This window comes from Lytechinus pictus, chromosome 17 (assembly GCF_037042905.1).
Source record: "Lytechinus pictus isolate F3 Inbred chromosome 17, Lp3.0, whole genome shotgun sequence".
Taxonomy (NCBI): Eukaryota; Metazoa; Echinodermata; class Echinoidea; order Temnopleuroida; family Toxopneustidae; genus Lytechinus; species Lytechinus pictus.
In genome coordinates, this window is record NC_087261.1 from 17,929,895 (window position 1) to 17,945,646 (window position 15,752).

The window sequence follows — 15,752 nt, forward strand, 5'->3', positions numbered from 1 at the left end:
TTATACTCAATGTGAACCCAGATCAAACAGCAGGGTTCAGAGTACAAATAAACATGATTCTTATCCACAATCTTCCTGTCATACTTCTAATGATCATTCCAAAGATGATGCTTATATAGCAATGATGATGCACTGTATGGCTGTTCAAATGAAATCATTGTCAGAAGAACTGAAATCATCTCGGCATTCATCTACTCTAGATTCAAGGCTTCCGTCCTTAGATCGAGGTTGCGATGCCCTGAGATCTTATTCTCGTGGGTGTACTGGTCCGCGAGTGTCCTCGTTGCCCAAGTACGTGACCTTCGATGGTAGAGGATGTTGGCACACTTTTATACGTAATTTCCAGCTATATTCGGAAGATCGCGGTTGGGGTCAAGCCCAACAGCTCAATGAACTTTGCTTTTGTCTTGAGGGAAGCGCAATCAAATATTTTGCATCAATTATTGTTTCTTCCAAGCTAAACATTCCCTATACAGATATTATCAAGAAGCTTGAGCAAAGATTTGCTTCCAAAGAATTTCCTGTCGCACAATTGCAATTTGATTTTGCGCAGCAGGCAACAACCGAAACAAAGGGGGAATGGGCCGACCGTGTCCTATCCTACGCTTCACGCGTCTTTGACGGATTGCCTAAGGAGATTTTTGAGAGGCAAATAGTGCAAAAGTTTTGTCAGGGTTCATTAGACCATGAAGCGGGAAAATACGCTATCAAATCACGTCCTCGGAATCTCGATGATGCCATTTACTTAGTTCGGTGGTTTCAGCATCGGCCAAAGTATGCAAGACAAAGGTCTTACGATACTGTCGAGGAGGATCCCAGAGTTAACCGTATGGGCGTTTCCGGGCATGCCTCTAATGCTCAGCAGTCCTCCCGTCAGGACAGTCTGGAGGACCGAGTGCCCAATCTGGAGAAGAAGGTTGATATTCAATCTGCTCCAGGGGCACAGATGAAGTCCTTCCAGTCCTCAGTCCAGGGATCGGTAACTGCTGTCCCAGAGCTGAATAGGCATACAGATTCTCCTTCGACAGAAGACACTGAATCCAAGTTGTCTTGTCGTGATGTTTGTTTTGCATGTAACAAATCTGGACACTTCAAGAGGAACTGTCCAGAACGTTTAACAATAGATGTAGATACTTGTGTTTCTGATAATGTCATTAGTGTAGATGCTGTAACTGTAAATACCACATGTATAGATGATGTAACTGTAGATACTTCATGTGTAAGTGATGTTACAGTTAATACCTTAGATGTAGATAATGTAAGTTTTGTAACTGTGTCAGAGGACAGTCGAGCCTCTACTGAGGATGCCAAGCATGGGCAGAGTTATCTTGTGCAAATGCTTTGGGGAAGTACCCCTCCTAAGCTGTCCATCCTTGAATTCCTCAGTTCTCTTCTCTGGTGGAACAAGAGATATGTTTGTAGTTTAAGTAATGACCCATTTCTTATATCTTGTCCTTGGCTCCTTCCTCCCTGGCCACCACCCCAAGAATGGAGTAGTATCTCCTTGATCAGTTGCTGAAAGTCCTGCAATTGAAATTTCTGTTATACATTGTATTTCCTTTTAATAGTCACTGAAGGTGAAGGCACACTTCTTATTTTTCAATAGTTTTTACCTCTTCATGTGACATATGAAGTAATTGGTGCAAACACTGGTTATGCAATAGATAATTCTTTTATCATATTTGTATATATTTTATACTTCATAAAAGATATATAGATATTTCAACCATAGATCCTTTACCTTGTTTGCAAAGGCTAATATAAACAACCCTGGAAATATTGTCATACAGGATGTTGAAATAGTAGTAGTTTTTCTCAAGAGAAAATACTATGTATGTATGTCAGGTCCAGGTTGTTATATTTATTTGCACCAGATCTGGTTGAAGTATCATTACTTTACATGCTTTTAAGAGCTCAAACATATTACCAATCATATATCATATTTGTAAAGGTCACATTGTACAGGCCTATATATTGGTAACAGAGCTCCAGCCAAATTGGCTTTATTTCATTGTTATGCTTATTAATAGTACAATATACAACTTGATATACAGCACTGACCAAGAGTCAACCTGAACAATCTATATGTAAAGAAGTGCACTTTGAAGGATGAACACACCTTCTTTCAGTCTTTTAGACTTGCACTAAATAAGAATATATTCTTTGTTTCAACTATCAATACATAGACAAGACTGGGCCAGACTGGCCGGATTAATACTTACCATTAACCTGTTCTTGTTTCTCCAAGTGTATATTTGCTGGTCTCAAGTGATGATATGTTTAATTTTGCTGGACCAGCAATGTTTTTAATGAACAAGTTGTTAAGTATAGTTTATGTCCTCAGATCACATTTTCAATGTATTTGAGGTATTTTATTGATGTCATGTATTTAATCAGTTTTAATCATATAGGCATATATTACATTCTTCTGTCAGAGTTCCTCATATCTGTTTATATATCTATTGAGATTGCACAATATAGCCAATTCATGGATTTGTCAATATATGTCGCAATCTGATGGAACCGGGAGGAATGTAGTAAATTTGCCATGTACCTGTACATGTATATGTATTAGTCTGTGTATTAGTCTATGTATTGACCTATGTTCATGTATGTTAAGTCTGTGTGTGTGCTGTGTGCATGCGAGGAGCGTCCTGATTGGAGGAGCCTTTGTATGCTCCTACGCATGCTACGTGTGTGCGTTGCACAGCACGTACACAAGCTGGTGCAAGAGATTAGATCCAGACTAGACACCAGAGAGAGAAGACCCAGAGACGCCAACGAGTGTGGACGCACCAACATAGCTGCTCCCCACCCGGCGCCATGGTCTACAATTGATTGAGAAGCAATCTAGAAGTCGTTTATGTTGTTATCTACCGTGTGGAATCCTTAGTACAAGTGTCAGGTGAGTGTTAGTTGTTGTCACTGTCTCGTACCGTCGGTAACCCATTCGTTTATTAGTGAGTCCTAACCATTGTCAGTGTTGTACTTGTAATTAATTAACCACTCGCCATCGTAACGTATCGTATCTCGTGCCATCACATCATCTGTAACCCACAATTTACATTTTACATAATATGCGCGCAGTGCTTACACACTGGGTTGTGTGTATGCGTAAAGCACACAAGCACATAGACATTGCATGGGACATTGTACTGTGTGTTGTAGGCACAGAGATACGATCTTACGTATACTAGAGAGGGAACTCTTTCCGCGTGTTTTTATTTCCCATAGGTTTTGTACATAGCCAACATGGCTGCCGGCGGACAATTTGAAGGATGATTTTGGAGGGTCAATGTTTTATTCATGAGAATGACGTTAAAATACGCATAATGCACTTGTATGATTGGATTAAACGCTAATGTTTTATTCATGTACTCATGCATTAAACATTTTTTTCCGTCCCACAATTCCCTACGATATCTGTGCAAAGTGTCGTTCTTTTGGACTCTGCGAATTTGAAGTTTCTGAAACGAAATAGCTAGACTAATTATCTGTTTATAGAATTGATGTTCGAAATCATGGTTTCTGAGTGAACTTCATTGGAGCGGAAAATCTTGGAGGGAACATCAATACTATTCTAATGACATTCCATAGGAATAAAAGTAAGTTACGGTCATTTTCATGTTTTGATCTCACTTGCAAATTGTAATGTGTTTGCCGGGGTTCGGGGCTCATCCTGTATTAGTTACGCACTATGTAAACCTCAATTTCAATATTTCTTTTGCCTGACTTCCAAATAAGTGCGATCATTGAGTTTCTCAAAAAATACTATATCTAGGGGTCTATATAGTTTGTCGTAGATCTAGACATTCATCGAAATGCTTCATGTAGGTCCAAAGTAAACCTTTATTTCAGTTTTATTGTGATTAGACAATTATCAGGGGTAGATGTGGACTTGTTTCCGACCTCCTGTTTTTTAGTAACGACAAACTGTCGATTTTAGGCCTATTCAAATTTAGGTCAATGTAGGGATATGGTCAGAGCGGGATCCGGCCTTTGATATCGCCGGTGCTAGCCGGCTAGCGAGATTGTCGATGTAGTCATGGGGTATGAATAGCGGGGACGGACTAGGCCCAAACTTCAAGCTTGAAAGTTGAAGTTTAGGCCTAGTCCGTCCCCTCTATTTCATCTTCATATGAATAAGTATAATTCTCAGCAGTTTCTTTTATTCAGGAACGCTTTACTTCAGAGTAATCAGTGTTGAAATACGATTGACTTAGCATTAATGTCTGTTATGTTAAGTGTTACTTGTCTAACTAAGTCTTAGATTCTGGGCTCCCGCCCGCTGCGCGGGCGGGAGCTCTCTGGGTTACATGATGCCATGCACTGCAATGGCAATGCCAATGTCAACGTGTTATTTTGTGAAATTACTTAAGCTTAACGAAATACTACAATCATGTAAGTTTACATAGTAAAGACACAAATATGTTTGACACCCAAGACAAATTTCTTACCTTCAAACACAGCAACTAAACCACCTAATCCCCACTTATTTAGGAGCCTCTCCATCATCAACACCAACTAAGCGGTCGCATGCAGACTGCAGTAAAAAATTCGCAACTTGAATTGATCGATCGAGACGCGACGCGGCGGGAAATTCGAAATCATACTCACCATACATTGAGTGATTCGACCTGAAGTAAAATAGTTCTTTGATAAAAATAATATATATCACAACGCAAATGAAGTGAAATACATGGAAAGTTTTAAAATGTTGTTTCTTTCACACTGATTAAATTTGTTTGCTATTACAACATTACAAGTATTAGCAAAATAAGTATTGATTATTGAACACTGCACACAGTAATATATCCCTCCGCCGTTCAACTTGCATTGCAGTCATTTTGATGATGACTCTTTAGGCAAGTTATTTTTCCACTTCATACACCTAGTCATTTTTAACTTCCGGCGCAGTCAAAAAGCCAAAAGGCAAAGTAAACAGTGAAAGGTTGACCCCATATGCAGTCAAATTTGACTACATCCAGGGTTATTTTGAAATGACCACCCAAACTAGTCAAATTTTGACTACCTATTTTTAAGTGTGTAGAGAGAGAGGGGTCATAATGTTGAGTTGGAATTATTATATTGGTAATGGCTCGCTGGAAAAGGTTTTGATAACAATATTTCGGGAAAAAACAGACCTAACAGCTATTACTCACCATTTATTTAGCCAAATGTCAGTATAAAAAAGTAACTTGTCTTAATTCCATGCAGACATGTTTAACAAACAAACTTGCTATAAGACTAAGCTTTTTCGTGTTTTCTGATTTTATAAAAAGAGCTGCCTGAAATGTCGTATTCTGATATCTTTATTTTTACAGCTTTGATCTGAAAATACAAGCCTACTTTGTAGGAAGCATCCAGGATCATGACTCACAGTGTATTGGGAATAATTCTAATCCAGATTCTGATATCATGTCAGGTCGGATCAATCCAATCAGCTCCTCTCTCCTCCTACTTGGTATCTTCATTTACACCTCCTTATTCTGACTTCAACCTACCATTCAACCACATAGCGATCAGCAGCATCACTGGAGATATCTACATAGGAGCACGAGAGCGGCTCTACCAACTCGACTCAGACCTGAATCTCAAAGAGACTGTGAACACTGGAAAGTGTTCTTCTCCGAATGAAGACCGTGTTAATGATAACAAACTCTTAATTTCTGTGGTAACACCTCAGAACAATACCCTTGTTAGTTTCGGAGGCTGTGGTGGCAATTGCCAGACAAGAAACTTGGCTAATATATCCGTTTTTCTGGGATATGTAGTTAATACTGAAGGTGTTCTAGCTCCAGAAGACCTACCTACTGTCGGGGTACTTGCTCATGTGGGTAAACGTAATGGATCATTTAACTTTTTTATTGGGGCCAGTGGTGGGCCTTCAGATAACAGTTTCATCTCAAAGCTCAATTTAGAATACCTCCAATCACAGCAGCATGTTCCCAAGAATAGGCTATCTGATGAATCAGCGATGTTTAAGCATCTTATTTCTTACAATGATTATCTATACTATTTCTTATCGAGATATGAGAAATCTTATTTAGGACGTATTTGTCGTGATTCTCCCGACGTCGACTATGCATCTTACACGGAGATAGAGCTGCAGTGTGGACATGGTGGGTCTCAGAATGTTATTCAATCAGCTTACATTGGACCTGCAGGATCCCAGTTAGCTGAGTCGATGAATATCAACACCACGGATGACTTATTGTACGCGGTATTTTCATCTACACCTTCGTCTTCTCTTTGTGTGTATAAGATGATCGATGTCCAGCAGAGGTTCGAAGATGCCATCTTAGGGTGTATTTTAGGGACGGACACCGGCACCGAGAATATGTTCATAGAGGGAAGTGAATGTAGAAAAGTAAGTTGTTTTAATTCGATGACCATGAACATGATAATTGATTGTTCTTTTTTTCTTTTTGGAGTAAATGTGTCTATGATCAAATTAAAATCGTATTTAAATTAGCAAAGGTTTGTAAAGTTTTTCCTTCTCGCGATTAGAGCAGACTGGTAGGTTTCCTTTTCCCCCACATGCATCCCTACAATGATTTGTTAATGAAAAGAACCAGAACCAAGCATTCGTGTCCTCGGTTTCCTTGCACTCTAACCTTAACAAATGAATGAATGATTTAAAAAAATCATTGCAACATTGAAATCTGACGAGATTCTGGAACTTGTGAAATTTGAAATCAGAGAAGGATTTAAGATGAATGTAGCTCCATTCCTACGAGACGTGAGGTGTCAAAATTTGAGATGTTGGTTTCATAACTCTGTGTACGTGAAACGATAAACCCTGCGATGACCCAGGGGAAGGGGGCTAGCCCAGTGCAAACTAAAAGGGGAGAAAAGGAAAACAGGGGAGAGGGAAATAGGAGATGAACGGATATACAACAGACAACAAAAATATCACAAAATAATAAATATAGTGCAAGGGAGGTGCCGTGACGAATTGACATGCATCCCCGCCTCCCATCTCCACACACAAACACACCCGCGCAAAAAATGAGGGAAAGTGTAAACAAAAAGGCCCTGACAGTAAAAAGCAACTCTGCAAAGTTGTTGCCCCGCTCCATGTAGGATCCATCATGCTCACCCCCCCCCCCCTCCCCCCGTCGATGCAATAAATACAGACAGAAAGCATAAAGGAAAGTATTATTGTTTCATTTTTTTCAAACGAAATTTCACGTTAGTCTTTATTCAGATTAGCCGGGGCCTTAAGTCAAGATAATATTTAGAACCAGGTAGAAGGAAGCCTGGAAAATGATTGCAATATCTTTCGCAATTCGATCTGCAGCTCTGGCTCGGCAAAGAATGACGTTTGAACAATCAAAATATGTTTTTTTTTTTACATTACTATGTGAGTTATAAAGATAGGCCATTGCAGAGAATTATCTCTTGTGTTGGCGGGGGTGGGGGCGCAACAATATAATCCCCCCCCCCCATAAACAATGGATAATCCTCCGCATTAACATCCATGTTTAAAATATACAAAAAATAGTAAAATTTAAAAAGTGTCTTTCCATAACCCAAAAGAACACAGTAGTAATGCATTCTTCCTCACTTGATCCTGACAATAGATTAATTTTTGTTTTATACCTACACGTCAACACGACATAAATCGATTATGCTGAATATATTCACTACACACTAAGTCATCTATTTCTGCCCACCAAATGCATTACATGCTTTCTGCTTTTACCTGACAGTATACTGCCACACCCCCGGATTGGTACCAGTGTAGAGGTATATTTCCAGATGGCTACGTATTGTACAGGTATGTCAGTGCAACAAATCCCCTCTCTGCCTCACATATCATCATCATCCATGATGTGATTTCAACCTCAGTTGTGACCACCATAGAAAGACATCACACTATGGCATTCATAGGAGATACAGAAGGAAGCCTACATAAGGTACGTGCACCAGGGCCCTTACAAAGAATTACGATTGATCCAATCAATCTCAAGTATATGGACATCCATCAATGTCAATTTTTTTCTTTAGGAAATTTGCTCAATGTCCTTTGGAAACAAAGAGAAGTACACTGAATTGTCAAGAAAACAGTGAATGCATCACTTCTAGAAAATATTTTGAACAAACATGTATTTTAGATGTTTACATTGCTGGCTTCCCATATTTACGATTGATCGGATCAATCATAACTCTTTGTAAGACGGGGCCCAGGACTACCTCCCCGCCCCCCTCCACACACATCCAAACATTTTACACACACACACCAACCTGCACACCCATTAAGCCATTTTTTTTTTTGGGGGGGGGGGAGGGGGGGGGGTTATTTTAGGAAAAGTTTGATGAATATTTTAGGAAATTAAATATTGTATTTGCAAACGATCATATTCCCTATTGCGAATTTTTAACAGAAGAAAACTACAGAAAGGTTTTGTTTGAAAAAAAAATCCTCAAGTTCATACACATGTACAATGGTGAATATGCGTGGATATATAACTGGTTTATTCCTTAGCATTGACATATTATTTGGTAGCGGAGTTTCGTTTTGTTTGTTTAATGTGTAAACTACATGTAGACCCTGTGCCGAACACTTTTGTTGCCATGGGTCAGCTGAGCAGGGTGATCACCTAATTATCTTATGTTGCAATATCTGTGGGCTTATAGGCACTCTTTTTTATTGGTAAATATATATTTGTTTCGTATGCATGAAGTTTTCGTTACGGATTATCTTCTCTTTTTTTGAAATTTACAGAAATGAAGTAACCGCAACATTAATTTCACCAAATTGTACAATATTTGATTTTAGTTTTTTTATCTGATTAGTGTCGCCAATATTGATAAAAATGTTTCTTGAGGAATGAGGAAAGATGATTAATCTTATATGAATGCTCTATAATATTTTCAAAAAGTTCTTCATTTTCTTCTTATCCCTTGCTTTTGAGTTGGCTTGAAAATTTTAAAAAATGAAGACTGTTTAATTGAAGTCGTTTTTGTTTTATCTCAAATCTACCAGGACCGTCCCAGAAGGAAAAACCAGTAAGACCAGTAAGAATTTTTACTGGTTTCCAGTAGAATTTTACTGGTTTCCAGTATATTTTTACTGGGCCAGTTGATTTTTAACTGGACCAGTAAAAATCAACTGGAGACCAGTTCCAACAATTTTCATTCCAGTTGAAGCAATTAGCAATACCAGTTAATTTTTTTTTCATCAAACTGGTGTTTCTGGTCCAATAAATGGTTTCCAGTAGATTTTTACTGGTTTCCAGTATGTTTACTGGACCAGTTGATTTTTAACTGGACCAGTAAAAATCAACTGGAGACCAGTTCAAACAATTGCATTCCAGTTGAAGCAAAGTAGTAATACCAGTTACATTGTTTTCATCAAACTGGTGTTACTGGTCCAATAAATAATGACTTTATTTCAAGTCAGATCATTTGACGAATTATGGAATATGAATCTTGCAATTCAGAGAGAGTTATCGTTATCATTGTTATCATCATTCTTCTTATAATTATAATTATTATTATTATGATTATTATGATCATTGTTGTTATCATTCTTATTACTGTTATCATTGTTATTTATATTGTAATTATTATTATTAATATTATCATAATTATCAAGTATTAACATTATCATTAAAATAATTATTTCCTTTAATTATGATTAAGATCAAAGCAAGATATATTCCTCTGATATAGTCAACTGGTCTTAAGTAATTCATTGTTTGAAATTAAACTGGTCAAGACCAGTAATACCAGTAATTCTGATGATGCTGATCACGTGGTTTACCTCATTTGCATATTTCCTATTTTAAAAAGAAAAATCAGGATATAGAATGGAATATCCTTGCAATGGCACTCATTGTTGTTTAAAAACTTTCCAAATAAGTGTGTGAACTAATTCACAATGAAAATGTGTAATTTCATATATCACATTTAAAATAACATCAGAAAGATTAATTTACTAACCATCTTTTCCATCACATTTCACTGACCATGGTATATAACAAGCCAAATGCGTGTAATAAATTGATCCAGTAAGACCAGTACGAGGACCAGTTCGACCAGTTTGAGGACCAGTCAGACCAGTAGAAAATACCAGTAAACAGTCAGACTGCAGGTCCCAAGAAAGTGGCTTCTTTCATCCAAGTGATATTCATGACTTGAGATGTTTTGCATATTTAATGAGCTTGATTCGGACCAAAACACCTCTTTTCATTCGGTCATTGCTGCTCTAATTATGCATCGAATTTCATGAATTTGGTACCATTGTAAAGAAGAAGAATCATTATTTCAGGTTATGTGTTTGGATTTATTCAACGATTTTGTAATATAGGTTAAAATTTTGATCTAAAATATGCTACAAAATAAATATTTTCACCTGACAAAAGCTGCTATTTTCACACTTTATTTTTGTTTGAGCCCAAATGATTTTTATATCATGATAAAGCTGAATATGTATGCTTTGAAATGATATAGGTTTCAAAATAAGAATTGGTTTAATCGGGTCAAGATCACACTTTTCATTTGCCAAGTACATAAAGCAGCTTGAAAACAAGTATACTGCACTCTGATTGGTCAAAAAGACCACACAATGGCAAATTCCAACGGTTCCAGTGCCTGGGTTCGTGGGAAGGTCACACTTCCCATGTGGTAATCTCCTCAAATACCCCGCGCCTGTTGTTATGTGAACCTTATCCAGCCAATCAGAACTCTGGATTTCATGCAAGTACAAAATTTCAGAAATCTCGTCTTGTACCTTGGTGGGAAAAGTGTGATCTTGACCCGATTAAAAGGTGCCGCATATCAAGAGTGGCATTGTGAGAAAGTACATAAGTTCAGCTTTATGGTGATATAGATATCATTGAGGCTCAAAATAAAAAGTTTTGCACAATTTGCAAAAGAAAACAGAGGGAGAAAATTCAGTTTTGAGGCACAATTTCAGGCCAGAAATTTACTTATTTAACAAAATATTGTATACAAAATAAATGACCAATATGAAAGAGTAACTTTTACTCTATCTGATGGTGCAATAATATTTCATTTAACTTGAGGTTAAAACAGGTAAATTCTTAGAGAAAGAAAATCTCACGAATCACGAGATTTTGCAAGGAGGAGGATTCAGCCACGAGATGATTTGGATGAATCTGGCCTTTTTGCTCATTAGCATAGGGACCTGCGGTCTGACTGTAAATAACTGTATACCAGTATAAAGACCAGTAACAACCACCAGAAACAACACCAGTACAAAATTCCAGTAATTCAAGACCAGTTTAATTTTTAACTGGACCAGTAAAATTTTAACTGGTCCAGTTAGACCAGTAAACCGATGTTCCAATTTCCAGAGTTACCAGTTAAAATTCTACTGGTCTAACTGGTCCAGTGGAACTGGTTTTTCCTTCTGGGGTGTCATCTCTAATTTTCTCAAACAAAATAATTCTCTGAAATAAATTATCTAACGTTTTATCAAACGTTTTAAGAACAAATTCGTTCAGCTTATCGTTTAAATAATATATATTGCAACAACAATATAGACAGATAATGGGTTAAAAACGGTTTCAAAATATCACTTGGAAGTAGTTGTGAAGCCTCTTATCCATGAATAGACGAGAGCCATCGACACATCTCGGTTATGTGGTCGTCTTTTTTCTTTGTAATTTCTTCTATAAACTGTTTATTGTTGGATATATATGTATTCCAACGTAGGCCTAATATATTCGATATTTTAAAAGGCTGATTATCACTTGGTGTGTTTGTCAAAATAGATTAACATAGTGAACAGTTCTTTTGGGTACGTTTATGAAGATGTCTCTCTTGGAGGTGGATCTGTCTTACAAGAGATGTTCCTTGATGAATCAAAGGAGCAACTTACACTTGCTACAAGTTCAGACCGAAACTCGACTCAGGTGAGAATTTTCTTGTGCAAGCTTTATTTGAAATTAATGGAAGTTATTGGAAATAAATGGAAATAAGACTTTAATTACCCAATAGTACCTGTGTGAGAGAAGCTAAATCTAGCATTGAAATGCACTTGGTAAAATTTAATGAAATAAATGAGGAAAAATGAATAACGTGGTAAATTTTAGCGTTGGCATCACACGAAAGTGGTAATCTTTGTTTCCTAAAGCTTTGAGAAGATTTTTTTTCTGATATGGAAACGGACATCGCGTGTTATCAGCGTGAAATAGACTTTTGTATACCATTATGAGTTGTGGAATAAGCCATTATTGTAATTCATAAAAGGAACCCCTGTACAATAATTGTTTCCCTCTTTTACATAAATGTGAAGAATCGGGTTGTTACAATCGATATAGTCAGCTGTGGACAGTACCAGACCTGTGAGGAGTGCATTGGTGAGGATGGTGGAAATGATGGAGATCCTTACTGTGGATGGTGTACTCTAGAGGCAAGGTAAGTTTGCAGTGTACATGTATGTACTTTCGCCCCCCCCCCCTTCATCCATAATTGAAATAGGCCTATATGATAATAATGAACTTAAATTAATTCCATATCACCTTTTCCCGATTGTTATTTGGTTATACTTTTTTCAGTATCTCTCTCTTTTTATTGTTCTTATTTACATCGTCACTGTGCAATGAACCAAAGAACGGCATGATGTACAATAAATTTAACATAAAATATATATATTTTATAGTTATAAGAAGATAAAATATTAGATATTTATTGAATACTATAAGCAAACATAATGCGTAATTTATTTTTTCAATCTTCTTTTTTCCAAGTTTTCCAAAACACACTCTTTGCTCTCCATTATAAATGGTATGATATTGTGTCCATCACCACCGTGTCTACCAATCATACTGGCTTTATATTCTTGTATCAACAATTTTAATGCTCATTTTAATGTTTAAAAAATTCACTGAATTTTACCCCCCCCCCCAAAAAAAAAAAAAAAAAAAAAAAAAATTATGACAATCTTAAAATAAGTGATAACAATTACCAACAGATTTACACGTAAAACTAAGTGGAGATTTTTCTAGTAAATTGAAACAGATATCCAATTGACATCAAAAGCTTTATATACAAAAATACAAGTTGAATTCAGCTAAACAAAATTCTTCAATGAAAGTAACTTTTTATTTCCAAATATTGTTACAATCAAATTTTTTTTAAAATAAAGTCACCATTATTGTTAAACATTTAGAGCTATAAACTCTTTCTCCACTAAATAATTGTTTAACGTTTTAGAAATTTTAACAGATAAATTTTTACTTTGTACTATGTAAAACAGGATCATGGTCCTTTAATTTGAAGTGGCAAACAAATGAATAATTTGAGCAATGTTCATTTTTAACCAAAATGTTTTTATTTTCAACTCCGGATTAATTACGATTCACATAAATACATGTACATGTATATATTTTTTTCTTTAGGTTAGCATGAATACACAGTATAACCAACGATCCATCGTTGTTCACAATATCTGTAATAAACAGAAATGTTTCAGCACACCCAATGCTTCCAAAACAAAATCTTATTCCTAAATAGAATGTTTTTATTACCCCATGACAACTGCTGCCTAATATCTTTACCTGTATTATCAAGAGAAGATTTGGAATTTCACAATTTCCAAGCTATTATACATTGACGGTGAAATAATGAATGTTGTCCAATCTCAGGCGCTTGACATTCAATTTTCAAAAGACATTTTAATAACAAGTGAATTCGGTGCAAAGTAATTGAGGTGTAGTTTAGGAAGGAATTTCCATCGAAAATTTTAATCTTTGTTTTTAAATAGATCTTTTAGCCAAAAAGTTTTAGGGTGTTGCATTGAAAGACAAGTCAGGCATATTTATTCCTCCTTTTTTTTAAGTTTTACCAATCAATGATTTTCTTTTTTATATGTTATTTTGCCCTTTCCATATAAATTTGAATATAATCTGTTCATCCTTTTTGTTAACATGATCAAGTATGTGAAATACAGTCATTAAATAGATTATATTTTGATTTAATAGAATTAAAGATTTTCAAACATTAACTTTTTTCCGAAAAAGGTTAAATATCGGAATTTCGGCAATAGTAGCTGGTTTTCATTTTTCATTTTTTACTTTTTCATTCCAAATTTTTTTCATAAGCATCAAATATATGTTCTTACTAATTACACCATGGCGTTTTTATTAATATAATTTTCCAATCAATGTTTTTAACAGATTATTAATAGAATTTCCAAAACTAAAACCTTTTTGAAATATTTCTTTCGATTACATTTTTTAATGACAGTTCATCTGCTACAAATACTGTTGTGTCATAAGCGAATTAACTAATCTTGCCCTCAACTTCACATCATCCGTCAAACTTATGCCTTAAATTGTATACTTATTCAAATAAATTGATTCAAAAAATCTACAACTACTAAGAATAACAGGGCAGACATTGGACAACCTCGTCTCACTCGTCTAGTATGAGGGAAATAAACTTACTGCCAATTTAATTTCATTTTGCTCCTCTCTGCCTCAGCATATCAAGCTTTTATATAATTAATGAATTTTTACCAAAATAAAGAGTTGCAAGGGTTTCTATAAAGAAAATTTATATAAACCCTATCAAATGCCTTTTTAGTTCCAAAATGAAATAGTCCCCGATTTTTTATGTTTCTCAAATAATTGATAAGCTTCCAAATGCACTTTCACGTATATCCTTTCCACCACAAGGTGTACCCGATACGAAGAATGTCATTCCTCTGATGAATCTACTCGGTGGCTGTCTTACAATGCCATCCAGTGTGTATCCATCTCAGATGTTCAGCCCGATCATAGACTACCATATCAAATTACAGAACAAGAGGTATGTGGTGTTCTTGACAGTAAGATTTTGGAGTAGAATGCTTATTAGTGATCTCAAGTTCGGCCATGGCCTTATAGTTTCCTATATAGTGAGGGGATTATGGCACTTTTTTAACAGAAAGTTTCTGTATACTTTACTGGAAATTTACGGTAAAAAAGAGGACAATCCAGCCAGATTTTACATCGAAAATAACGTAAAACAAAACTTGTTTAGAATCTGCAGTAGAAACGTAAGCTGTATTAAGCTATCCATTGGGAACGAACTCATCGCACTAATACACCTTGTTCAAGCTGTAAGACAAGTGACAAACGTCTGGGCCTACTGATTATTGGCCTTATAAATGTGTTTAATAAAACAAAATAATAAGGATTAATATATTCTTTTCAATAAAAATGAAAGAATTTTGTTTTCATTTTAGGTGCATTTTATAGTCATCTTGCATGTCTACGTTTAAGTATAAAACATTGAAAAGTCCGCTTTTACAACCAAATCGGAAAAATATTTTAAAACATCATCAATAGGTAACTAGAGGTAATTCAGTTATCTAAAATAATTTGCTATCAAAGGTTATCCTTTCTCTTTAACGACTTTAGATCATCATTACTGTACAGCAGCTTCCAACCCTCAAAGCTAACCACCAATACCGGTGTGCATTCGACTCTTACGTGGTCAGTGCTGTTACAACGTCCGACACAGTAGTTTGTACAACTCCTCCTGTGGACGAATTGCCTACAATTCCTGAAGAAGGTGAGGCGAGAAATGTTAGTTTCATCGAGGCTCGTATGGCTTTGCCATTATTACATTTATAGTTATTTTCTATATCTATAAGAACTTGAAGACCTCAGTGTTTCCCCCAGATTAATGACTGGAACTTTTATTAAACGCACGTATTGAACTTTCATTATACATAGGTATTTTAAGAATCTGAAAATGAAAATCACCCATTCTTTTGCAACTTACGAATG

The 15,752-nt window shown here is 36.0% G+C and overlaps 1 protein-coding gene across 1 annotated transcript in view; it reads left to right on the forward strand.

The window, feature by feature from the left end:
- Window positions 1-5,079: 5,079 nt before the first annotated feature.
- LOC129280175 (plexin-A4-like) overlaps window positions 5,080-15,752 on the forward strand; it is a 50,815-nt gene continuing 40,142 nt past the window's right edge. The window contains exons 1-6 of the mRNA XM_064112104.1: window positions 5,080-6,370; window positions 7,716-7,922; window positions 11,748-11,888; window positions 12,272-12,393; window positions 14,655-14,787; window positions 15,381-15,534. Coding sequence (XP_063968174.1) covers window positions 5,372-6,370; window positions 7,716-7,922; window positions 11,748-11,888; window positions 12,272-12,393; window positions 14,655-14,787; window positions 15,381-15,534 — 1,756 coding nt within the window. The 5' untranslated portion in view covers window positions 5,080-5,371. The remainder of the gene's footprint in view (window positions 6,371-7,715; window positions 7,923-11,747; window positions 11,889-12,271; window positions 12,394-14,654; window positions 14,788-15,380; window positions 15,535-15,752) is intronic.